Source organism: Rana temporaria, chromosome 13 (genome assembly GCF_905171775.1).
Source record: "Rana temporaria chromosome 13, aRanTem1.1, whole genome shotgun sequence".
Lineage (NCBI taxonomy): Eukaryota > Metazoa > Chordata > Amphibia > Anura > Ranidae > Rana > Rana temporaria.
Window position 1 is genome coordinate 41,578,616 of NC_053501.1, and position 27,122 is coordinate 41,605,737.

Sequence of the window (27,122 nt, forward strand, 5' to 3'; positions counted from 1 at the left end):
ACCCCCTAAATACTGGACAACTGTGTCACACTCACATGCTTTGTGGGGTGGCTATAGTGTGGCCCCATTCTCTTGACAGTACCACCGAGTGCGACAGGGGTATAATCCCTGCCATGACTGCAAAGCAAGGACTCGTTACCATGGCATGTGTACACCCCTGGCCATTGCCCTTGCAACAAAAGGGAGGTGGTAAAAACACGGCTTGGCACCAGAGTTTTACTGCCCCCAATTGCAAGTGTAAATAAGCCTTTAACATAGTACCAAAGGCAAAACGTTTTGGTTTTTATTGCTGTCTGTGTTTCCATTAAGGTGGTTCACCCCATTTTTCCTGTTTATTATCACCGAAAGTGGGGTGAAAATCCCAAATGTTGGGTTGTCTCCAGAACAGAATATTCCAAATGGGGATGCTAGGGGCCAGATTCTCAAAAGAGATACGCCGGCGTATCGCCTGATACGCCGTCGTATCTCTGAGTCCGCCCGTCGTATCTATGCGCCTGATTCATAGAATCAGTTACGCATAGATAACCATTAGATCCGACAGGCGTAAGGCTCTTACGCTGTCGGATCTTAATTGCAATTTTTTTTTCGCCGCTAGGTGTCGCCAACGACGGTTTCCCGATCGAGTATGCAAATTAGCAAAATACGCAAATTCCCGAACGTACGCCCGACTGACGCAGTGAAGTTATGATGTTTACGTAAGATTTTCGACGCGTAAAGTTGCCCCTACTATATGAGGCGCAGCCAATGTTAAGTATGGCTGTCATTCCCGCGTCGAAATTTAAAAATTTACGTTGTTTGCGTAAGTCGTCCGTGAATGTCGCTGGACGCCATTTACGTTAACGTCGAAACCATCCTTGCGACGTCATTTAGCGCAATGCACGTCGGGAAATTTTAGGGATGGCGCATGCGCAGTACGATCGGCGCGGGAACGTGCCTAATTTAAATGGTCCACGCCCCCTACCCGGATCATTTGAATTAGGCGGGCTTGCGCCGGAGGATTTACGATACGCCGCCGCAACTTTACAGGCAAGTGCTTTGTGAATCAAGCACTTGCCCGTAAAACTTGCGGCGGCGTAACGTAAATGAGATACGTTACGCCGCCGCAGAGATGCGGCGATCTATCAGAATCTGGGCCTAGTAGTACAACCAGGGATTTCCTCAGTTTGGAGGTACTTCTTCTCATTTCCTGTTGTGGCTATGGGACAGGAAGTGCAGGGAAATTGTCCAAAAGGGACACAGGTGGCAAAAAAAAAAAACTGTAGGGGGTTCTTACCCTTTCTTAGAGGCAGTTTTCGGGCATTTTACCACTAGATTACTGCCTGAAAACTGCCCCTCATGCGGCCAGAGTGTAAAATCCTGAGTGCTTTCACAGTGAGGCGAAACGCTTGTGCAACATATTTGGGGCGGATTGGGAGCGATGTATACTGCGATCCCAAAACGCTTCTGTCCAATGATATGAATGGGCAGGGATTCAGAAGCGTCTGAAAATCGTGTCAGAAGCGCCACAACACAGGCGTTTTAATTTTAACCCCTTCTTTGGGGATAAAAGTGACCCGCTAGCGGCCAAAAAGCAAAAAAAAAAATCCTTTTTTTCTACTATAAAGTGTCACTAAGGGAAAAACGTGTTTTTAGTTTTGGTCAGAGTGAAAAGGGATTAGAACCCCTGTCAGGTTTGTATTATTATCAGGGAGATTTTCGAGCAGGGGTTTATGAATCAATTGTAATCAATTTATAGAGTATTTCGTGACCTGCATGATAAGAAGTGAGAACTCTGCATGCTAAGCTCCCTCAGGCTGCCATGTCTCCATAGCAACGCCCCCTCCCCCGGTCCGCCATCTTGTTCAGAGTCACATCCGGAGCGTCGCGGTCGCCATTTCATTGTCGGGAAGAAGCGGAGGAGCGGGGTGAGTGTAAACAGGAAGCGGGACTCGGTGTGGCGGTAGAGGTGAGCGGGAGGATTCGGTCTGCCTGGATCGGTACGGGGGACCTTTTCCCCGGAGGATCAGCGGCAGAATCTTTGGGAAACGGAGGGGGGAATATTGCGGGCGTCTCATTAGGAGATTGGTGGGAAGGCGGGACCGCGCTGGGTGAGAAGCGGTGCTCCCAGCTGCTATATGAGGCCCTCTATGGTGTAATAGTACACGATGGCTGGTCGGTACACACGGACCGTAATCCCGGTGCTGTACACGATATACTAGGATAGTTCACATGAACCTAGGCACACCCAACACATTGCAGGACTCGGGCCTGGTGATAGGCCTGCTATGGCAGCCATGTGGAGGAGGGCCGTGCGCCTTCTCTTACACGTACAGCTGTGTTTTGGGGCTCGACCCCCCTATTTCTGAGCTGCTGTTTGCAGGACCAGCTTGATGCTACAATTGTGCAGCCAATCAGACTGACCGCAGTTATAGCGGGAGAGAACGGGTGCAAAGGGGCCCACAACCCAAGTGTCCTGCAAACCGCAAGCTGGTGGGGCCCAGTGGTTGTTATGCTGAGCCGGGGCCTGTGTGGGGGTAGGGGGGGGTGCTGGAATGTCCTATTCAGAACATATGGAATTGCACACGGGGAATATTTGGGGGAAAAAGTGCTTCAGCTTTAGGGGAAAAGTAACAAATGCTTCATGTTTTTGCATGGGGAATAAAATGTGCATTTTGTCCCACAGAAGCCTGCAGAGCATTGCACCCGCAGTATTTATTTTTTTAGCCATATTTGTTTGATTGGGGGGGGGGGGGGGTTCTCTTCACTTCCTGTCCAACAGCCAAAACAGGAGGTAAGAAGAAATCCCTCCAAAGTGAGAATCCTGGGGTGTCACTAGATTTAGTATCCCCCCCCTTAAAGCTGAGGTTCACCCTAAGGCCCCTTTCACATTGAGGCGTTATTCATGCGGTAAAAATAGCGCTGCTATACCGCATGAATAAATCTTGCCCTGCAGGCTTCAATGTGAAAGCCCGAAGGCTTTTACACTAAAGCGGTGCGGTAGCAGGACCGCTCCAAAAGTCCTGCTAGCCGCATCTTAGGAGCGGGGTGTTTACCGCGCCTTCCCATTGAAATCAATGGGAAACCGCGGTAATACCGCCCGCAATGTGCCTCTGCAGAGGCGCATTGTGGGCGGTATTAACCCTTTTTCGACCGCTACTGGGGGTTAAAACCTCACCGCTAGCGCCCGAATATCGCGATAAATACGACGGTATAGCGGTGCTAAAAATAGCGCGGCTATACCGTCACAGCACCTCCGCTGCCCAATGTGAAAGCAGCCTAAAAACATGTATATAACATTACATTCTGCATACTTCCAACATTTACAGTATGCTGTTTGTGTTTTTTTTTTTTTTGCTGTACATACCGTATTATTGCTATTTTTCACCTGGCTTCCAGGTACACACTCCCGCGGGAGTAGGCGTTCCTATGCAGAGGCGCAGTGTCATGTGGCACTTCGCCCAGATGATTGACATCTTGAGAAAAACTCCCCCCCCGGCGGATAAGACGCGTCACGAGTTTCTGAAAGTAGCCGAGTCGGCTCTATACGGTGCCTGCGCACCGACTAGGAGCCGTGTAGAGCTGACTGCGCAGGCGCCGTATAGAGCGGACTCGCAGTTCGGCTACTTTCGGAAACTCGTGACGCGCCTTATCCGCCGGGGGGAAGGTTTTCTCAAGTCGTCAATCATTTGGGCGAAGTCCCACATGACACTGCGCCTCTGCATAGGAACGCCTACTCCCGCGGGAGCGAGTACACGGAAGCCGGGTGGAAAATGGCAATAATTATACGGTATTTACAGCAAAAAACAAACGGCATACTGTAAATGTTGGAAGTATGCATAATGTAATGTTCACCCTAAAAACATGTATATAACATTACATTCTGCATACTTCCAACATTTACAGCATGTCGTTTGTTTTTTGCTGTAAATACCGTATTATTGCCATTTTCCACCCGGCTTCCGGGTACTCGCTCCCGCGGGAGAAGGCGTTCCTATGCAGAGGCGCAGTGTCATGTGGGACTTCGCCCAGATGATTGGCGACTTGAGAAAAACTTCCCCCCCCGGCGGATAAGGCGCGTCACAAGTTTCCGAAAGTAGCCCGAACTGCGAGTCCGCTCTATACGGCGCCTGCGCAGTCGGCTCTACACGGCTCCTAGTCGGTGCGCAGGCGCCGTATAGAGCCGACTCGCAGTTCGGCTACTTTCGGAAACACGTGACGCGCCTTATCCGCCGGGAAGTTTTTCTCAAGTCGTCAATCACCTGGGCGAAGTCCCACATGACACTGCGCCTCTGCATAGGAACGCCTACTCCCGCGGGAGTGTGTACCTGGAAGCCAGGTGAAAAATAGCAATAATACGGTATGTACAGCAAAAAAACAAACGGCATACTGTAAATGTTGGAAGAATGTAATATACATGTTTTTAGGGTGAACCTCCGCTTTAAGGGGTTGTAAAGGTTCATTTTTTATTTTCTAAATGGGTTCCTTTACGCTAGTTCATTGTTGGTTCTCTTACCTTTTCCTTCCATTTCCCTTCTAAATGTATTTTTTCTTTGTCTGAATTTTTTACTTCCCGTTTTTCCTCAGTAAACTTCACACCATCATCCGAGCCGTGGTTAGTCAGCCAGGACAGCTTATTGAACAGCTTATTAAGGAACAGGAAGTAAGAAATTCAGACAAAGAAAACAAAGGAAAAAAATAACACTTAGAAGGGAAATGGAAGAAAAAGGTAAGTGAACCATCAATGCACTAGCTTAAAGGAATCTATAGAAAATAAAAAACTAACCTTTACAACCCCTTTAAGCCTAGCATACAGCTCAGGTCGGAGGTGCTGTGCTAACAATCCAATGTTAGTACAGTGATCTCCCCTGCTGAGCTGTTGTGTTCTGCCCTGTGTCTCCTGTCTCTCCAGCCACTTTTTTGTTGACATCTAAAATGCCCTCTTTCCCTGCCACTTCACCCCCTGCAGCACCTATTCCCCCAACCCCTTGCAAACCGCAATCCCCATGTGGCTACCCTGCAGCTTCCCTCTGCCCAATCAATGGCTTTGAGTGCTGCCGCAGTGGGATATACCTGTCCAAATAGATTCCCCCCCATGAAGCTTTGACCCCCTCACTGATCCCTTGACAACTGCTGGCTTGAATACAGTCACTGCTTGTCTGAATGAATACAGTCAGCGATCATATATCACTGAAGCATGGAGTGTTTACTATGCTTCAGTTTGTGAATGATTAGGAGTCTCTCTTATGCATGCCCCTATTCATTTATCTTCAGTACAGCTCAGGCTGAAGAGAAAGGGACTGACTTGGTGTCTTCAGTCCCTTTCTTTGTCTCAAAAAAGAGACATCATAGGTATGTTTAGACCCCTGATATCTTACCATACCCCCCCCCCCCCTTACAGAATAAATATATATGTCTATTACAAATACAATTTTTTGTAAAAAAAAAAAAAACTTATAAAAATCTCCCTTGCCTCTGAAGCCCGATCTGCGTTCCAGAGGCAACTCATTTTTAATTTTTGTCTATTTGGATAGAAAAAAAAAGATTGTAATCGCGTAAAAACCAACGCACGTCCGTTGCTATCTTTTAAGTTAAATCATTCAGGAGAGGTCATAAAATGTCCTGTGTACATTGAGAGCCCTTTCACACTGAGCCGGGCATTGGCGGTAAGCGGCGCTTTACTGTTTTAGCGGCACTTTTCGGCAGCTAGCAGGGTGCTTTTACCCACCACTAGCGGCTGAAGAAAGGGTTAAATGCGCCCTTAAAAGCGCCGCTGCTTTGTAGACACTTCGGCAGTGCTGCCCATTCATTTTAATGGGCAGGGGTGGTGGAGGAGCGATGTATACACCACCCCAAAGACGCTGCTTGCAGGACTTTTTCTAATGTAGGGAAAATCCACTTTGCACTACAAGTGCAGTCGCTGTAGAGCTGAGGGGGACATGCAAGGAAAATATAAAACAGCATTTTAGCTCGCACATGATTGGATGATAAAATCAGCAGAGCTTCCCCTCATTTCAAATCCCCCCCCCCCCCCCCGTAGATTTGTAGTGCAAAGTGGATTTGCCTTTCATAAATAACCCTTCTTGTATCATTTGGTTCTTTTAGCTCAAAGGGATGAACTTTGGTCTGCAAATTAAGTCAGATTCTCATTTTGCGTTTTTGTCACCCCCCCCCCCCCCCAGCAGCAAGCCTAACGGAGACAGGGCATGATGCTACAGCGAGGCCATGTTTAACTACACAGGTGTTCCATGCAGGCAGTTCTATTATTCTAAATTGGGACACAGCAGCTGTACAGGAATGAACAGGTCTTCTGTGCATTCCTGTGCAAGTAGTCCCAATTATGTCAGATGGGACGCAGCGGCTGAAAAGGCACAGACACTGCTCCCAACTTGGCATCCATGTGGGTGCATCTCCCTAAACTCTTACTGTCCTGCATTTGGGGCCATGTACCTACACCCGTACAAATGTCGGATGGGGAGCAGTGGTTCTATCTTTGCCGCCACTGCATTTCCGGTGACCTGAATGGACCTGCACAGGAATGCACAAAACACCTGTGCATCCCCGTACGGGTAAACATTGCCTTCCATATGACCCTCCATGGGGGTACACTTTAGTACACCCCATGTGAATGAGGCTTTAGTAGGAATTTGTGTAAGTTATGTTGTGTCTATGCAAATAAGGGTATTTTTTTGGTTAAAAATGAGATTTGATAAACGTTTGTACAAATAATGCGGGACCTTAAAATTTTAGTATCACCTTCCTTATATTCTATAGGTCACATGCTTTCCGAAAATGTATAATTTAGGGGGTCTTAAACTCTGAAAGCTGTAGGTGAAAAATGAAAACCTAGATTTTTAGCGAAATTTTGGTTATTTACAGTTTTGCGCACCTTCGACTTTCACCATTTCGCAAAAAGGCGCAGTTTAAACCCTTACACCCTAGAGAATAAAATACTTTTTGTCACACTATATTTGGTGTGATACATTTTTTTGAAAAACTGTAAAGTTAGCCCAATTTTTACCTAGTAAATTGATACCCGGCCACGTGCGATCGTGTGCCCTTGACCACCCCTAGTGTTAACCCCTTCCCTGACCTTTACATAGTAATCAGTGCATGTTTATAGCACTGATCGCTGTATAAATGCCAGTGGTCCCAAAAAAGTGTCAAAAGTCTCCGATCTGTCTGTCGCAGTACCGCAAAAAATTTTGCAGATTGCCACCATTACTAGTAAAAAAAAAAAAACTATAAAAATTTAAAAAAATCTTTCCCATAGTTTGCAGATGCTATGCTTTAACTTTTGCGCAAACCAAAAGTTTTCTCTTAACGTGAGGACATCCGTGATAGGCGGAACACTGAACAGAGGCTCTGCTGGGAAAATTAGTGTTCCGCCTATCACGGAACAGCCTGAGGAGGAGGCGCGGCTTTTGAATAATGGACGCCCGTAGCCTGAGAAACTCTGCAAACAGGAGAAGGTAGGAAGATCGTTGAGGCAGGCATACTCTGGCACAGTGAGGCAGGCATACTCTGGCACAGTGAGGCAGGCATACTCTGGCACAGTGAGGCAGGCATACTCTGGCACAGTGAGGCAGGCATACTCTGGCACAGTGAGGCAGGCATACTCTGGCACAGTGAGGCAGGCATACTCTGGCACAGTGAGGCAGGCATACTCTGGCACAGTGAGGCAGGCATACTCTGGCACAGTGAGGGGTTGTCTTATACAGTCAGTATATCCCAAAACCAGCATTTTAGCTGGAAAATTAGGGGGTCGTCTTATACGCCCTGTCGTCTTATACGCCGGCAAATACGGTATTTATCTTTTTAAACTTTTGGGGATATTTATTATAACAAAAGGTAAAAAAAATATAGTTTTTTTTTTTTTATATAGCACAAAAAATAAAAAAACGCAGAGGTGATCAAGTAAAAGATAGCTCTATTTGTGGTTAACATTTTGTTTTAGGTACAGCATCACAAGACTGCGCAATTGTCAGTTGAAGCGACGCAGTGCCATATTGTAAAAAGTGCCCTGTTTATGAAAGAGGTAAAATATTCCGGAGCTGAAGCAGTTAAATACTACCAAAAAAAGCTCTGTCTCCAAAAAAAGATAGAAATTTCATATGGGTACAGTGTTGCATGACTGCCCGATTGTCATTCAAAGTGCAAGGGTGCTGAAAATTGGCCTGGGCAGGAAGGAGGTGAAAGGCCCCGGTATTAAAGGGGTTAAATTCTACTTTTTTCCTGTAGTCTTCAAAAGATGCAAACCGTACCAAATCCACAGGGATTTGGGTGTCTCCTCCTTCCTTGGCAAGCCCCATTGTGGCAAAGATTTTTATACACCTGCAGTATTCTTTGTCTTTACTGAAAGGAAGCAACATGTATTATTCTGCCTGGCGCGGGAATCCTGCTAGATACCGAGGTTACCAAGATTGAATTTTATACTGCAATACAGAACACATCATTTTATAGTATCTGCAGAGCAATTGGACAGTTTTCATCATCTAGGCTTCTGTAGTAAATCAGGGCTGAGTAAATCCCAGAAGGTAGGCAGACGACTACCAAAAAAATATAATATGTCCCTGACTGAACTGTGTTTTTTTTTTTTTCCTCTGTTTTCTAGATATGAGTGGCTGCAGAGTCTTTATAGGGAGGCTTAGTCCTCATGCCCGTGAGAGAGACGTGGAGAAGTTTTTCAAAGGATATGGACGTATCCGGGAGATAAATCTGAAGAGTGGATTTGGATTTGTGGTAAGTTTTACCTGACATGCAAAAAAGTCTGTATAATTTGCATTTAGGCCTGGTTCACACCTATGCGTTTTTTGGTGCTTTTTACCAAAACGCACTACAGTCGTTTTGACATGGTTTCCTATGGAACACGTTCATATCTATGTGTTTTTTTTTTTTTTGTTTTTTCAGCCACTGTGTTTTTGGAAATGGTCAGGTTTTTTTTGTCTTTTAAATCGCAAAATCATGCTTTTTGGTTGAATAGACTTCAGTGAAGACACTGCAGAATTATTTTTATTTTTTTAATTTCAATACATTTTTGAGTTTTTCAATAGGGTTACAGCACTTACATAAACATCCAAAGTAACAAGTGCCCTCAGGGGCAATTCACACCATTTTGTGAATAAGTCAAATATTTTTATTTTTTTATGTGTTTTTATTTTTTTGTATCTGCTCACTTACAAATTGGCCCAAAAAGACGCACCACACATCGAAAAATGTGTGTGCAAAAACGCACTGCAGAAACTGATCGAAGGCAAACTGTATAGGTGTGAGGCGAGCCTTAAAGAAAATACTTCTGCTTTAATCTCTCTAAATAAGAATGGTAAAATTATTTCCCTGATGACAGACCACACCCTCAGGGGACACTAGTAAAAAAATATCTGTAATTTGAAGATTAGCAGGTGAAAATTGCCCCTCTCTCCCTATAAGGAAACAAGTGACGTATTCCCAATTTATGGTATCTGGTGGACTTTAGAGCAACCCTACAAACTGGCATTGGCAAAATTGGAGGCATATTTAATTTTATTAAATTCTATCACTTGCAGAAAAATGACACAATGCCTTCTATTTTTACACAAAGCTTCCCTGCTGCTTTACATGTAATTTTCCCATGATGCTCTTTATATAGAGATGTTGCTTTGCAACAGTCGTTGCCAGGTTTCACACACCTGAGGTCTTATGGACCACTTCTGCTCAGTATTTTTGTCTGCCCTGAAAGACTGTTTAACATTTACATTTTTTTTTATTGAGATGCTAAATCTGCTGTTTGATTTATTTTAGGAGTTTGAAGATCACAGAGATGCAGATGATGCTGTGTATGAACTGAATGGAAAAGAACTGTGCAGTGAAAGGTATAGTCAGATTTGCTGTTAAATCAGCAGGGGCATCAAAGATTTTCAAGTTTGATTTGGCATTCACTACACCAAGGGTGCCCAACCTTTTGAAGAGTGAAGGCCACTTAAGTGGCTTAGTAACAGGTCGTGAGCCACATTGAGCGGAGAATGCAGATCTCTGGTCTGTGTGTGCTCTGCATATGCAGAGCAGACACGAACACCGCCCACTCTACTGAATGGGCCCGCTGATCCGATCCTTACAGATTTTTATTTTATTTTTTTGTGAATTGGAAGTAGGCGGGTGTAAATGGACACAAATCTGTCTACATCTGCCGCTCCATAGTGGCAAATGGAAGGTCCGATTGGGTTGAACCAACTGTGTGAAAGGGGCCTAAGGCTTCTTTCACACTGATGCACTGTTGTTCACCCGCACCACAGGTGCAGCAAAGTGCACCTGTGGCTTTCCTGCCGGTTAGCTGCACTTTGCTATAGACTATTATATCTTTCTGAAAGCCCACCAAACCTGAAGGTATTAACAGAAGTCTATGGCTCAGTGCAGGTAAACCACAGGTACACTGCACCTGTGGATCAGTTTGAAAGCAGCCCAGTAACAACTGTAGAACAGATATGCCCATGTATAAACTGATTTTATTTCCTTTAATAACAATCTTCCATTCAGGTATTGCCCGGCCGTTGCTGTCCCAGGCAGAGTGCATTAGTTAACACTTCGCCTGTGACAGGAGCTGGTGCTATACAGGAAGCATAGGCTTATGTTGCTCTGCTCCACAGCTGCTTGCTTCATTCACAACACTGATGCTCTGGGATGGCGGGTCGGCAACCCACGATCTTGGCTTGCCAACCTGCCATCCCAGATCAGGAGGTCAAGGGCCACATCGGAGGGCTCCGCGGGCCACATGTGGCCCCCAGTTGGACACCCCTGCACTACACAGACAAAACTGGCTCAGTTTTCCTATTGTCTGTGCAGATTGAGCATTGTCTTAACTAGCTTTATCACTTTGCATTGCTTCATTACTATGCATTCTAAGAGAATGTTGATGCAGTTGTTATTTTTTTTTTCCCCCCCACCATTCAAGAGTCACAATTGAACATGCCAGAAATCGTAGAGGAAGAGGAGGCATGATGGGTGGTGGAGGTGGTGGTGGGCGGTACCCTATGCGCTTTGGCTATCGTCAGTCAAACAGTGGTGGACCCAGGTAAGATAGCTTCAAACTTACTCCATTCAAAAGCTAATATTTTTATTTTCTATAGCTGTTTGCAAAATAAATCACATGGCGGCTATTTATACCTCTTAAAGATTCCAAAAAGAGTTACCAGTTTTGCCAAGCTTCCTCGATCATAAAGCCAATTGATTATGCCAAGGTCCCATGGAATCTCACTATTGACAACTAGAGGTTAATCTCATCACTGGATTCTCTTGACTGCTGAAAAAAAGGCCAACTAGAGATTTATCTCGTCGGTACTAGCATTTAGGTGTACCTAATAAAGTAGATAAATATAAAATGATGTGCTCAGTAACAAATCACTGGTTACTATATTTTTACCATTTTATTACTGAGGAATCTCTGCCAATGAATTGGCAGGCAGGTTTTGGTACTGCAGTGTTGTGTCATTTTTAGTAAAATTATTTTATATATATATATATATATATATATATATATATATATATATATATATATATATATATATATACGGCCCCAGCGTTAAAGGGGTCTTGGTGAGCAGGATGGATCCCTCCTGCTCTGGCACCAGCACCTCACAGGTAAGCCTGGGGTTTTCTCGTTCTTGCATATCCTGTACCCACTGGATTAAATGTTAAATTAAATATTAATGACCAAAGCAAACAAGTTATGAATAGTTTATAAAATCCTATTTTTCTCTGTCACCTATGCAGTACAGCATCATATTCATTAACAGGGATACAGACTGGTGACAGTATGTTATAAAAAGAAAACCTAATTCGATCCTTTTTATTCAATTGTCTTAAAACATTTGTATTTTTTCCATACTTCCATCATGTGTAGTTCAGTGTTACTATAGTGACTCTGTACTACTCTGGGGGGTGATTAAGGGTGTGTGTGTGTGTGTGTGTTTTTTTTTTTTTTTTTTTTTTTTTTTTTAACCTTTATACATTATATTGGCTGTGGGCCAATCACAGCATCACAATACGAAGCACAGCTGTTATGGAAGAAACCCATTCGTTAGTTGTATTTTTATGTTGTGGTCATGTGATTGCATAGCGATCACTTGATACCCCAGCCGCCACAATCCACAGGTGTATGTTTTTTTTTTTTTTTGCCTGGCTGTGCCACCAGCCCAGGACAACAAGTGGTTAATATGGCTTTTTTATGTTCTAGTAACAGATGATTAGGTCTACAGTGTGATATTTAGTTATTTATATTATTTTAGGTATGGACCCCCAGTTCGTACAGAGCACAGGATAATAGTAGAGAATCTTTCTTCCCGCGTCAGCTGGCAGGTGAGCACAATTCTAACTTTTAAAACTGAAATGTTCATGAAAATGTTTATATACTTTTTAAAGGTTAACGCAATAGGCACATATTCACATTGCATGGAGAAACACCTTTTTAATATTCAAGAAAATTGCATTTACCACCTTGTCAGTTACAGGGGTCTTCGTTTCTTGGCACAGTTGAGCAATTGCAACTTTCACGATAATTTATAAGCCCTTAAATACCTTTTTTGTCTACTAACTTAATTTTATTAGGTTGCATGCATTTTGTCATACAGTTTTCCTCCAACTAAAAATACTTCTCTAGTTCTACAGCTAACCATAATGTACAGTTTCTGTGGACTCCATAATACTTTCCCATATAAGAGATTCATAACTTGAGTTTGTCCAATGCATTGGTGTTAGGCCTAGCTGCAACAAAAGGTGAAAAATGACTTGTGTGATTAAACATCTGTTTCTTCTATTCTTTGTGATTGTGTGTTGTCTGCATTTACCTTCATGTAATTACAATCTTTTTCCAGTTTTACATTTTAAGTTATATTTTCTTAGATCAGTGCAGACATTTTGGTGCCACTGTTTAGGAAGCCGTTCATGTTGGCTAATACATTTACAGAATCTTCTGAGAAACACTGAATTCACTAACTCTTGGAAGTAATCTGTAATATTGGACAACAAAGCATATCATAGTTTTGTGTGTATATAATTATCTAGTAGGTGCATGTACTCACTGTTGAGGCATTGTCACTACTTTGATGCATAGTACAAGCCCTAACTTAAATGTTACTTCTAAAGTGAAGGTCTCTGTTGTTAAATGGGTCGCGTTCAAGCTTCTTTTTGGACCCTATAATGACTCTTCCTTTACACAAAAGATTGGCATTTTCTGTAGCTGTACAAAAAGACAAACCTTAACAAAATGACACCTAATTTTTTTTATTTTATATTATAAAAATGATTTAAATCAAGGTTCGACAAAATCCGGGTGCCCGGTCGCAATTGCGACTAGAATTAGCGACCTGGCGTCCGAGGAAGCTTAGGCCTGCAGAAGGCAGCAAAGCCGTGGCCTCAATTACCGTGCGGCCCAATGCGATCGTGTGATGGGGGCGCACGGAGACACAGGATACCCCCCCCCCCCACTGTAATGTACACATCTCCCCCCCACTGTTCACCACCCCCACCAACTATAGTATCCCCTCGGTGCAGACCCCCCCCCTCCCTCCTCTCAGGTCGAGACCCCCCCCCTCCCTCCTCTCAGGTCGAGACCCCCCCCTCCCTCCTCTCAGGTCGAGACCCCCCCCCCCTCCTCTCAGGTCGAGACACCCCCCCCTCCTCTCAGGTCGAGACACCCCCCCCCCTCCTCTCAGGTCGAGACCCCCCCTCCCTCCTCTCAGGGCAAGAGACCCCCCCCCTCTCCTCTCAGGGCAAGAGACCCCCCCTCTCCTCTCAGGGCAAGAGACCCCCCTCTCCTCTCAGGGCAAGAGACCCCCCCCCTCTCCTCTCAGGGCAAGAGACCCCCCCCTCTCCTCTCAGGGCAAGAGACCCCCCCCTCTCCTCTCAGGGCAAGAGACCCCCCCCTCTCCTCTCAGGGCAAGAGACCCCCCCCCCCTCTCCTCTCAGGGCAAGAGACCCCCCCCCCCTCCCCTCTCAGGGCAAGAGACCCCCCCCCCTCTCCTCTCAGGGCAAGAGACCCCCCCCCTCTCCTCTCAGGGCAAGAGACCCCCCCCTCTCCTCTCAGGTCAAGAGACCCCCCCCTCTCCTCTCAGGTCAAGAGACCCCCCCCTCTCCTCTCAGGGCAAGAGACCCCCCCCTCTCCTCTCAGGGCAAGAGACCCCCCCCCCTCTCCTCTCAGGGCAAGAGACCCCCCCCCTCTCCTCTCAGGGCAAGAGACCCCCCCCCTCCTCCTCTCAGGGCAAGAGACCCCCCCCCCCTCTCCTCTCAGGGCAAGAGACCCCCCCCTCTCCTCTCAGGGCAAGAGACCCCCCCCTCTCCTCTCAGGGCAAGAGACCCCCCCCCCCTCTCCTCTCAGGGCAAGAGACCCCCCCCCTCTCCTCTCAGGGCAAGAGACCCCCCCCCCTCTCCTCTCAGGGCAAGAGACCCCCCCCCTCTCCTCTCAGGGCAAGAGACCCCCCCCTCTCCTCTCAGGGCAAGAGACCCCCCCCCCCCTCTCCTCTCAGGGCAAGAGACCCCCCCCCCCTCTCCTCTCAGGGCAAGAGACCCCCCCCCCCTCTCCTCTCAGGGCAAGCGACCCCCCCCCCCCTCTCCTCTCAGGGCAAGAGACCCCCCCCCCCCCCTCTCCTCTCAGGGCAAGAGACCCCCCCCCCCCCCCTCTCCTCTCAGGGCAAGAGACCCCCCCCCCTCTCCTCTCAGGGCAAGAGACCCCCCCCCCCTCTCCTCTCAGGGCAAGAGACCCCCCCCCCTCTCCTCTCAGGGCAAGAGACCCCCCCCCCCTCTCCTCTCAGGGCAAGAGACCCCCCCCCCTCTCCTCTCAGGGCAAGAGACCCCCCCCCCCCTCTCCTCTCAGGGCAAGAGACCCCCCCCCCCCCTCTCCTCTCAGGGCAAGAGACCCCCCTCTCCTCTCAGGGCAAGAGACCCCCCCCCCCCTCTCCTCTCAGGGCAAGAGACCCCCCCCCCCCCTCTCCTCTCAGGGCAAGAGACCCCCCCCCCCTCTCCTCTCAGGGCAAGAGACCCCCCCCCCTCTCCTCTCAGGGCAAGAGACCCCCCCCCCTCTCCTCTCAGGGCAAGAGACCCCCCCCCCTCTCCTCTCAGGGCAAGAGACCCCCCCCCCTCTCCTCTCAGGGCAAGAGACCCCCCTCGGGCAGTACAGACACTCCCAGCGTGTGTCCCACGAGTGCGGGCTCCTCCTCTGTGGGTGTAAACAGAGGAGGGCCGCCGGGTGTACCAAGATGGCCGCGGCTTCGGAGCTAGGCCGAAGCCGCGGCCTTTCCTAGCGTTATGGCTGCGGCTCCGGAGGTAGGCCGAAGCCGCGGCCATAACATTAGGAAAGGCTTCGGCCTAGCTCCGGAGCCGCGGCAATCCGCGGATCACAGTGTGTTCCGATCCGAAGGGGGTGACCAACTGTGATCCGTTGCACCCCTAATATATATTATATTACTATATTATATTATATTTTTATAAACACCCTAGAGAATAAAATGGCGGTTGTTGCAATACATTCTGTCACACCGTATTTGCGCAGCGGTCTTACAAGCGCACTTTTTTAGGGAAAAAATGCACTCCTTGTCTTATTTTTTTCAATAAAAAAAAACAGTAAAGTTAACCCAATTTTTTTTTTTTAGATTGTGAAAGACAATGTTACACCGAGTAAATTGATACACAACATGTCACGCTTCAAAATTGCGTCCGCTCGTGGAATGGCGACAAACTTTTACCCTTTAAAATCTTCATAGGCGACATTTAAAAAATTCTGCAGGTTGCATGTTTTGAGTTAGAGGAGGTCTAGGGCTAGAATTATTGCTCTTGCTCTACCAATCGCCGCAATACCTCACGTGTGGTTTACATATGCGGGCACTACTCACGAATGTGTTCACTTCTGCGTGCGAGCTGGGCGGGACAGGGTGCGTTTTCTGGCTCCTAACTTTTTTAGCTGTCTCCTAGATTCCAAGCAAATTTGTCAAACCCTGATTTAAATGTTTCCCTAAATTAAGATCCCACTTTGTTTTAAACACTTGGTCTAAAGAGGTGATTAAAGTGGACCTTGCAGTAAAATGCAAGGTCCACCTATTAGAGCTAGGCCCCCCCTCCCTGTATAAATCGCTATGTTGGAAGGGCAGAAATGTACCTTAACAGAAAAATTATTTCCCCCCCCTTCTGCTTATGGCTTCTAGATAAGGGTGTGATCATGATTCTTCCTCTGAGATCCTGAGGATGAAGAGCATTTCAAATCTTGAGAAGACATTCTTGCACTGGGCTGGATTGTGTTTTTTGGGATTTAGGAGGCTTATCATTCCACTGGAATCTTGTGGGAATGGTGATGTCACAACTTGCAATGCTGAAGATGGGATTATGGTAAATGTGTTTTATTTATTTTTTTAGCTACAGGTACATTTTTGCGCTTTTAATAGCAATTTATACAAGTACAGGTTACTCAAATAAGTGGACCTTGCATTTTATTGCAACATCTGCTTTAAGAAACCTCCAGAGCCTGCAGAAAGATGTCCTTTTTAGAGTTTCTCATCATATAATTGGCCTGACTAGCAAAACCAAGTGATGCTTGCATATTTGACAGCCAACAAGGATAAAATCTACAATGGCACATTAATGCCACTGTCAGTTATTTCTGTTGTCCTCCAAACTTTTTGAGGTCAGCACAATTTTGTACCAATTAGATCTGTAAGATTTGGTCATCACAGCGACTAGCCACATTTGTTAGATTGGATTGCTTAATAGGTGGAGGGCTCTGCTAGTTTATGAAACCTTAGGGTTAGATGCAGTGACTTCAGTGAGAAACTACCAGCAAACTCTCTCACATTTGTGGGAGTAGTAAAGTGGGGAGGTGTGACTATTCCCAATGGAGTAGGTAAGTAACTTAAAGGTGACCTGTGCACATAGAAGTACAGTAGCTGCAATTGCTGAGCCAAGCTCTGGGGTTGTTGTACTGATCATAGTTCTTATTACCTGACTGCTGATCTGGAATAGGTATGGAGCAGAGCATTTCAAACTCCAATGAGTGCATCCTTGTTCCAGGTCAGGATACAGATAACAGTCCTGGAAATTGTTAAAAGCAAGTCAGCATTGACTGCTTTCATATCTGTCCTCTCAGAATCGCTTTTAAGGTAGACCTATACTTAAAAAAAAAAAAAAAAAAGGGTATTTAACCCACAGTAATTTTGAATTTGTAAAACGGATGACATTAAGAAAAATGTGGTGGGTTTTTATTTGACTATAGGTCTAGTTTAACAAATTGGCTTTGTTATCACTCTCTGCCAAAAGCTAAATTGTTCTGATTTGGATTGGAGTCCAGATCTCCTAGTTCTTTCTTTTACCCTTTTGGCAGTCAGTTGTAAAATCTGTTTTACAAATGTTGAAGTGCTTAACAAATGATTTCTGTTCTGAGGATGGCTCAGTTTCCAAAACCACGCAAAGATATTAATAGTGTTTTTCATAAAGTTACACATCTTCCTTTTTGTTTTATACCCATAATAAATTGATATTGATCCATCCTATGTTGTAGTAAATATTTTTTTCCGCAATCATATATCTAACCAAGTGCATTTTGAACCTCTTTTAACAGCCTTTCTTTGGGTTAAGCCACGTTTCTCTTGTGTGGAGGAGAGCCCAAGATATTTTTGGTTTGCTAATGGCTGAAATTCTAGGGCTGGGCCTGTTCTGAAGTTTCCTTTTGGTTCCTATCACCCTTCCGCTTTGCCGGTCTAGATCTTGGTTTTCCCAGGTTGTGCAAGAGTGGCTAGCTCAGGTCAGCTTCAGGTTCTCTAGCCACTTCCAGTAATGGCATCCAGTGGTTTCAGGGTTAACTCCACTCACTTACTGAGACTCTGGTGCTCTCCTGCTGCCTTCCACCCTTCTCATTTGTAAGTGAGTTGCTCACATGGTCATCTAGGTTATGGACAAGCGGCTCTTTGCTTAAGGTACCTCCGACCACTGATTGTGTGCTGTGGTAAGTAAATTGGGTTTGAAATAATATAATACCAAATTTTAAGTTCGGACACTAGTTAAGTATATGTATCTATCAACTTGTTATACAAAAGAGCTACAGTTTATTATATTTCCATATGTTTGTATTTCTCATGTAACATTACCTTAGTAAAGTCTGTTTTATCAGAATGTTTAACATGCTATCCTGAGCTTACACTGCAGACACTTAATGCATCAGTATAATTTACATTGTAGCTCTCTTTTTCCCACATGACACTAACACTGATTTATTTTAGGATCCTTTAGTTAAAACAAGCTCCCGTCACCTCATTATCAATATTTTCATATTGTTTCTATTATGTAAGATGAATAATTACCTTGATTTAGGCTAATGTGTTTCTAATTGTTACAGGATCTGAAGGATTTTATGAGAAAAGCGGGAGAGGTGACTTATGTTGATGCACACAGGGGTAACCGAAATGAAGGGTACGTACTGGAGTTATGTAACCTGACTGATTCTGAGGTGTACGTTTTTGAATTTTCATTAAGGTTTTTCTAATGCCAATCCTTTTTTTGTTTTTTTTACCTTGGTGCATTCTCTGCATTAAGATAAACGTTTTAAAGCATGCTGTTCTCCACAACTCCCTAAATACTTACCTGAGTTCTCATTCGATCCAGCCCTGTGCATGGCTGCATCTCTTCTGTCCCCTCTTCCTCTTCACACCGGCATTTGTCTGGCTGCAAGAGCCAATCAAATGCTGTGAGGAGAAAGAGGGGGGTGGGACCAAACCACCCTTACACACCACTTGGGTGGGAGCGAGCACACACCTTTGCCACAATAGCAAGCAACTTGCTACAGGGGCACTCAGTAGAGGAGGAACCAATATCGCAGCTAAGAGCGGCAAGAAAGCAGATACCAAATTTTGTATAAGACAACGTTTATTGTACTGGACCCAACCCAACATCAGGTAGGTATAATAAAACGTGGGAGAGAATAATAAAAGCATGAATGGTATGGAATCTCAAAACCCCTTAAAAAGGTAACTAATCCACAGCGTAGTCGTAAGCATAGGTTACATTTATCTACTCCAGGTAAGGCCATCATACATTCAGCCTCCCAATGTATGGCCTTTTCTGTCTCCGGGGTGCCAAACTTTGCTGTGGCTCCTTTCCGGGGCTGCCTCTTGGTTCTCTCACTACACTGGGCATGCGTGACCTTGACTACACCATCGATTGGACCCGCGCACGTGCAACCACAGGATGGCTGTGCCTTTTCGGGGCAGTGACTGTGCATGCCAAGTTTCACTGGCCACCATCCTTCTGTCCCTCATGGGGTGTGAACCTTGTACAGGTAGGCCCTGTACTGCAACATGTTTTGGCCTTGGCCTAGTAGGCAAGAATTTGTCAGACTAAGGTCAAGGCCATCAGAGATGTGAGCTATATGGCAGTTGATCCTTAAATAAAGAGAATTTGGCGTTCAATGCCTGCTGCTTTGAACTACAGACTTTTTCAGAATTGCAGCAAGGCTTTCTTGCCTCTGTGGACATTGAGGACGCTGGCGCGTGTGTGTGTGTGTGTGTGTGTGTGTGTGTGTGTGTGTGTGTGTTTTTTTTCCTCCTGTGATATTTTTTTTTTTGCTTTGCTGTGTCTCCAGCAACCTATTTTGCACCCTGGGTATTTGCCACAGTGTTGGCTTCTGTCCAATCTTGGTGTGTTTCCACTCTCTACTTGATAGAATTTGGAAAATGTATGGACTGAAGACCAAGTTGCAGCTTTACAGATCTGAGCCATCGAAGCCTGGTGATGCACTGCCCATGAAGCACTTATCGCCCTGGTAGAGTGCACCTTAACAGAAAATGGAATCCTGTTCTTTAAACCATAAGTTAAAGACTTGTCGAATCCACCTAGCTATGGTGGATTTTGATGCCGCTTGTCCTTTCTTGGGACCATCTGTTTTATGTATCTGAGCGGTTGCCTGCAGATACACCTTTACTGCTTTCACTACATCTAGAGAGTGCAATAACTTTTCCCCCGCTGTCTGCGGATCAGGAAAAACGGAAGGCAGAACAATATCTTGATTCAAATGAAACACCGACACCACCCTTTGGTAAAAAGGTAGGATGGGGTCGTAGAACAATCATGACTTTGTGACAAATTAAATAAGGCCCTTTACAAGAAAGAGCTGCTAATTCTGATACTCTCCTAGCAGAATAGATGGCAATCAGGCCAATTTCCTGCTCAGAAGGATCAAAGGAATATGGTGAATGGGTTTAAAAGGTTGCTTTTGCAATACTGACAATACCAAATTCAAATTCCATGGGCGCAAGGGAGACTTGACTGGTGGATTGATCCGCAGTACCCCCTGAATGAAAGCCCGAACTAATGAATGAGATGCTAGCGGTCTTTGAAAAAAGACTGATAGAGCCAATATTTGTTCCTTGATGGTACTAAGGGCTAATTTCATAGCCACTCCTAACTGACGAGAATCCTACTTATGTCATACTTCTGAGGATTCCATCTTCTGGTTTCACACCAGGAAACCTATGCTTTCCAGGTTCTATAGTAGATAAGCCTGGAGGCTGACTTTCTAGCATTAATGAGTGTAGAAAGAACTGGACCCGAGATCAGTAGCCAGACCTTCAAAATTAGCTTTTGTAAGGAAGGATTGTACATTGGACCCTGTGACAGCGGGTCGTGACGAAGCGGAAGCTTCCAAGGTCTTCCTACCGCCATCTTTATGATCTCGGCGTACCAGGGCCTTCTGGGCCACTTTGGGGCCACTAGGATTACTGGAATTCCCTCCTTGATCCTGCAAAGTAGCCTTTGTAAGAGAGAGATCGGAGGAAATGCATAGCTCAGTGAACTGATTCCAGGGAATTATTAGAGCATCCGATCCGTAGGCCAGAGGACCTCTCATCCTGCATACAAAGTTGTCCAACTTCCTGTTGAACCTGAAAGCTAGCACGTCTACATTCGGGGTCCCCCATTTCTGATATATGGCCTGAAAGACATCGGGCTGGAGAGACCACTCTTCTGGCGACCGCTCCTGTCGACTCAGTACACTTGCCAGTTTTCTACCCCTGGAATGAAGATGGCAGAGAGACCATGAACATGCCAAAATCCGATTCACCCTGACTGCGGGTGCCTCCTTGATTGATTGATGTAAGCTACTGCAGTAGCATTGTCAGATTGAATCCGAACAGGGTGGCCCTTTAACCTGTGTGTCCAGGTTCTGAGAGCTAGATATACTGCCCTAATCTCCAGTATGTTGATGGGCAGGCTCTCATCGGTCTTGGCCTAGGTTCCCCGGGCTGAAGCTTTTTCTAACACTGCTACCCAGCCCAATAGGCTGGCATCTGTAGACGCCACCCTCCAGGTGACTGGGGGAAAGGATCTTCCTTTCCGTAAGTTCTTGGTTTTTAACCACCAACTGAAGCTTTGGCGCACTTGTGGAGACAGGCGTATGGGTAAATCTAGAGCTTGGATTTCCTATTCCATGCGGCTAAGATACTGCCTTGAAGTAGTTTAGAGTGAAACTGGGTGTAAGGGACAGCCTCGAAAGAGGCTACCATCTTCCCTAGTAGCCTCATGCAAAGGTGAATAGATGGCCCTTTCTTTGCCTTGACCTCTTGGATCAGGTCCTTTTTAGAGACTTGATCTTTGGCTCTGGCAGGAATACCCTGCTTTTGGGCTGTGTCTGTGATCATGCCAAAATACTCTACCCTTCTTTTGGCTTGTAGAGAGGACTTTTGTAGGTTTACGATCCATCCTAAATGCTCCAGATACTTTACTGTAGTGAGCACAGCGTGATCTAATCCTGCCACTGACTGATCTATCACAATTAGATCGTCTAGATAGGCTGTTACCGCTATGCCCTGTGTCCTCAAAGTTGCCAATAGAGGGTCTAGCACCTTTTTGTAATTGAATAGTTTTCATTCAGAAATGGCGAATGTTCAGAAACTGATTTAGAGATCTTGGATCTAGGATGGGTCTGTCATCTCCATTTTGGTTTTGGAATCGCAACGAGGTTTGAATAAAAACCTGAACCTTGCTATTTTAGGGGTACTTCTGTGATCACCCCTTAAGACAACAAGTGATCCAATCCTTTGAAGGATCTTCTTTTTAGTGGCTCTTTGGAGAGCCTTGAACTTCAAAGCTGAGAAGATGGGATCTCTCGAATTCCAGTTTGTACCTTAGGGATACTGTGGATACTACCCACTTGTCCTGGATTTCTGTCTGCCATGCTGCTGAAAACTGCCAAAGCTGTCCCCCCCACTCGGCCGAGTGGGGGCGCCTCTTTATAAATAGGCTTTGGGGTCTTGCTTATTGGCTTTCGAACCCCATGTTTTTTTGCTCTTCTGAGCCTGGCTTTCTTTAGATTTTGTGGCTGGCTGAAAATGCTGTTGCCACTGGCTGGAGGCAGACCTTCCTGGAGCCGGGGAGAGAGAGCGTTTGAAACAAGGATGCTTGTTTTTCCTCTTCTCTGGCATAGGGTAGTTTTACCGCTACGATAGGGGTGCGCATCTTCACTGGCCTCACGATTCGATTAAGATTATCATGTCAACGATTCGATTCCGCGATGCATCATGATTACAGTTCAAGTGCGCATGGCTCTCCCCCCAAAATACTAAAGGAGATGATCAGAGGCTGCGGACATAGTACAGGAGATGATCAGAGGCTGCGGACATAGTACAGGAGATGATCAGAGGCTGCGGACATGGTACAGGAGATGATCAGAGGCTGCGGACATGGTACAGGAGATGATCAGAGGCTGCGGACATGGTACAGGAGATGATCAGAGGCTGCGGACATGGTACAGGAGATGATCAGAGGCTGCGGACATGGTACAGGAGATGATCAGAGGCTGCGGACATGGTACAGGAGATGATCAGAGGCTGCGGACATGGTACAGGAGATGATCAGAGGCTGCGGACATGGTACAGGAGATGATCAGAGGCTGCGGACATGGTACAGGAGATGATCAGAGGCTGCGGACATGGTACAGGAGATGATCAGAGGCTGCGGACATGGTACAGGAGATGATCAGAGGCTGCGGACATGGTACAGGAGATGATCAGAGGCTGCGGACATGGTACAGGAGATGATCAGAGGCTGCGGACATGGTACAGGAGATGATCAGAGGCTGCGGACATGGTACAGGAGATGATCAGAGGCTGCGGACATAGTACAGGAGATGATCAGAGGCTGCGGACATGGTACAGGAGATGATCAGAGGCTGCGGACATAGTACAGGAGATGGTTTTATATTTCTCCTCCTTACAGCCTAGTCCCTGCCTGCAGTGACAATGACTTATCACAGGTGACGCATCAGATTCCACTACATCCCCCCCACCCCCCTCCTCTGTACTTACATGCTGCTCTGCGCACAGAGGATGATTGGAGGGAACTTGTGTCATTGCAGTCTTGTAATTAGATGGGCGATCTGCCTGCTCACTATCCCCCGATCTCCATTCCAGCTCTCCATTCTCTCGTCAGCAGGGTGTTTGTATATGCCGCGCTAATGTGACTGACTGCCCGGCCCGCCTCACTCCACTCTGCTCTCACGTGTCTCCTGGCGTCAGCCCCTCCCGCCTTTCTACTGATCTGATAGTTGGTGAGTGGGCGGGGCTGACGCCAGGAGAGACATAAGAGGAGAGAGGCGGGCTGGGCAGTCACATGAGCGTGCCATATACAAACACTGAGAGACAAGGTAACATTTGAACGGAGCGCTCTCCCGGGAGGGGTGGGGCTAAACATCGATTATTACGGTCACGTGCATCAGTGCTGCATCGGGGACACCCGAATCACGATGCAGCGATTAAATTTGACACCCCTACTTTACGATCACTTTAAGATTTTAGTGTGTTCATGCCTCATCTGATGCTGGTTTCGGGCAAGATTTCCTTCAAGTGGCTTTTTGAGCTGCAGCCAGTACCCCCCTTTTTTTTTTTTTTTTTTTTTTTTGTGTGTGTGTGGCAGGTTTGTGTTTTTGTATCTGTTGCTCACCCTTCAGTTGGACTGTTTTTTTGGATCTCCCTACTGCCTCGGAATTCCTGTGATTCTCAATGGACCAGGGAAAATGGGGGATTTTTTGTACTTGCCATTGATCCATCTCTGAGTCAATTGAGGGACACGGGTCTTGCCACTTTTTGATTTTTGCTCTTGGTACTGCTTTGTAGATCAGAAAGACTGCACCACTCCAAGCCCCTAATGTGCCGACCTCAAAAAAATTGTCCCTCTCAATACAGCAAACACAAAAAACTGAGGCCACATGCTGTGTCACCCTGTAGTTTAAAAATGCTAGCTTCCTACATAGTCCATGCCTGTGGCCACACTGCTGATGCATTTCACCTTGATGCAGACTAGTCCTCTACCACGCACCTATGGTTGTGGCCATAGGCAGTGACTCTGTAGGAGGCCAGCATTGTTTGAATAAACTATGAGGTGTGACGTCATCCATGTGCAGCCTTGGTTTCTATTCTGAGGCCTGCTGAAATGAGAAGTAGTTATGCTGGACTGGCCCAGTGTCCAATCTTCCTTTTTGGCAGCAGTATTGTCCAGCATTGTCTTAATTCCTGTGTTCCTCAGTGGACTTCAAAAAATGTACTTTTATGGTGAGTACAAAAATCCCCAATTTTTAGTCTGAAGTGTGTTAAGAAAATTCTGTTACCTTAGTAATAAAACCTGATGCCTAAGACATACCTTTTAACCATTAGCTAGAGAGTTCAGGAAACCTGGGGCTTCCATAACTCTGCCCAACTCTGACACATCATCCAGTGTACAGAGCTTGAACTTGGAATTTGCTTTTTAACTGCCCTGGACTTGGGGACTCTCAAGATGCGCTAGATTGCTAGAATATGTATAAAAATAGATGCAGGCAACTTCATCCTTTTTTCAGGTGGTTAGTTTGATTGCATGGTGCAATTTGAAGTCTCAACTCTGCAGGTTGCAAATCGAATTTTCGCACATTTAGGTGGGACTGCACTTTTATGATAACTCGGAACAACCCCCTCATCTTCATTAGTCATCACCAGTGCACCCTCGGCTCCAAGACATAACCGGCTGCATGTGATGAGTTCACAGAGACTGCTACTGTAGGCCATGTTGTCAATCTACTCATGTGATTCTCGCTCTGCTTAGGATTTTACATACAAACAAGATTTAGTTATGCTTTTCTGCAATGTTTTGCTTTTATTATTAAGTTGACTCAAAATCTTTTCATTTTTAGGGTTGTGGAATTTGCATCCTATGATGATATGAGGAATGCAATAGACAAATTGGATGGTACGGAGCTTAGTGGTCGTAAAATAAAGCTTACTGAAGACCGTAAGAAACACAGGTAAATTTCATCTTCCTTTTCTTTTGTGGTTGGGGATATTCAGGCTTGGTGTTCTCAATAGCCATGGGAGTAGTTAAAGTGTTTGTAAAGGCTACATTTTTTTTTTTTTTTTTAACTTCATGCATTCTTTTCTGTAGCCCCACTAATACCTGAGCCTGATCTTCAGCGATGTGCATTAAAGCCTCAGCTGTCCGGGTACTCTTTCCTCTTGGGCAAAAGCCTCGTACCCACGATCTGATTTCCATCTGACAAATCCGTGGAATTTTGTGTGAAGGGTGTTAGCCGTGAACTTGTTCTGCATACAGATGGCAGAACTTGTTCCGCCAACATTTGTGAAACTGTTTTTTCTGCTCTTTAGTGCCACCCTTTGGGCAACTTCTGCTAATGTTGTCTTATGATTGGCATTAGTTCGGAGCATGCTTGCTTTTTTTTTACTTTGGATTTTAGTCCGGACTTGTGTACACACGATCAGATAATACGACGGCACACATTTGTTGTTGAAAAATTTGAGAGCATGCTATCCCACATTTGTTGTCGGAAATTCTTGTGGTTACCCCACTGCATCCAGTGTGAACCATAAGTCAAATAGGGTGAGTTCCAGAAATGTTCATATAATTGGTATCCCAGCTTGTCACTTGTCAGAACTGCAGAAACGATACCATGTAGAATCGCACCCTTGCATGGTTTTACTGTAGATTACTCTACGTTGACTCCACCTCCTAAATGTGGTGGTTTAGATGCTCCCTTGTGTAGTATTTACTGATTTTATGTGTTTTTTTTTTTTTTTTCTCCCTCCAGAAGCAGATCCAGGTCAAGAAGCTACTCCAGATCCCGAAGCAAGTCACCAAAATCCCGTGGCTCTTCTCGTTCTGTCAGCAGATCCCGATCTCCCAGTCGCACACCTGAAAAGAAATACAGTCAAAAATCTGGAAGTGGAGAACCATCCCAGAGCTCCCCTAAGCGGCAGTCTCGTTCCAGTTCCCGCGAAAGCCGTGATTGATTGATCTTTGATCTTCTATTGTGTAAATGGTGAATGAAGATTGTGCCCTAGGAGACAATGGTGGTGTGAGAGGTGGCGTTCACAATTTTATGTAACCAAAGCGCCTGTTTAGTAAGGCTCAAAGTGGTGGCCTGATGCTTTGTTTTTGTAAATATGTGTTCCAACCCTTCTGCCTAGAGCATATGAAGGCAGTTACTGAATCCAGCAAGTAGAACCCATTTGAGATGACTTTGCTTTTCACTATGTAGATTAGAGAAGGCTTTTGGATACTTGTTCATTTTATTTCAATTTTTTTTTGTTTTATAATGTAAGTTAGTGTAGTCTAAACTGGTCATATTTTCCTTTTTAAATTGAATCCTGCCCCTAATTCTCTTCTGTGTTGAAATACCAGAAGATTTTCTACTTCAATGAACATATTATTAAAGAATTTAAAAACATGAAACCACTTAAGCAAGTTAAAGGCAAGTATCCATCTGTTCATATTCATACCAAGACTTATGTTGTGTGTATGTTCTGTCATACTGGCTTTAGTAGGTGTTGTGTGTGTGTGTGTGATGGATGATACTTCAATTAAATGAATGCAGAACCCTTAACTTTACAGAGTCTTTTCAATTTGTAATTGTCCTAGAATCTCTCCCCAGTAAATCGGCTGAACAATGTGCGGTGGCTGCCTTCATTGTTTAGTTCATTGTATGTTGTGGGTACATTTTTTGTTTGCTTTTTGTACTGAGTACCAGTAAGTGTGCATCAGGGAAAGTAAAGCCTCAGCAAGTGATCCTCTGCTGATTTTCACAATTTTTTTGTTCCTGCTTTTGATTATTTTAAATATTCTGGTAAACCTAAGCTTGTGCAAATATATTTATGTTCCCTGCA

At 45.5% G+C, this 27,122-nt stretch overlaps 1 protein-coding gene across 3 annotated transcripts; it reads left to right on the top strand.

Annotated features, from left to right (window-relative positions):
- The first annotated feature begins 1,800 nt into the window (after positions 1–1,800).
- LOC120920607 (serine/arginine-rich splicing factor 5-like) lies at positions 1,801–27,122 on the top strand. 3 transcript variants are annotated; one of them, XM_040332773.1, is made up of 8 exons: positions 1,801–1,904; positions 8,591–8,718; positions 9,757–9,827; positions 10,904–11,023; positions 12,237–12,306; positions 18,323–18,396; positions 25,139–25,249; positions 26,048–27,122. In XM_040332773.1, exons 2-8 carry the CDS (start codon positions 8,593–8,595, stop codon positions 26,247–26,249), a joined length of 774 nt encoding a protein of 257 aa, XP_040188707.1. In that variant the 5' UTR covers positions 1,801–1,904; positions 8,591–8,592; the 3' UTR covers positions 26,250–27,122. The 3 variants fall into 3 exon arrangements, with proteins under 3 accessions (XP_040188707.1, XP_040188706.1, XP_040188705.1); XM_040332772.1 differs by having other exon boundaries at positions 1,835–1,945; XM_040332771.1 differs by lacking the exon at positions 1,801–1,904 and adding an exon at positions 4,669–4,705.

What these genes read in the sequence shown, in the direction of transcription:
- LOC120920607 (XM_040332771.1), top strand. An exon ending in CTTCCCGCGTCAGCTGGCAG is followed by an intron (nt 12,307 to 18,322) that starts GTGAGCACAATT and finishes TAATTGTTACAG; the next exon opens with GATCTGAAGGATTTTATGAG. An exon ending in AGGGGTAACCGAAATGAAGG is followed by an intron (nt 18,397 to 25,138) that starts GTACGTACTGGA and finishes TTTCATTTTTAG; the next exon opens with GGTTGTGGAATTTGCATCCT.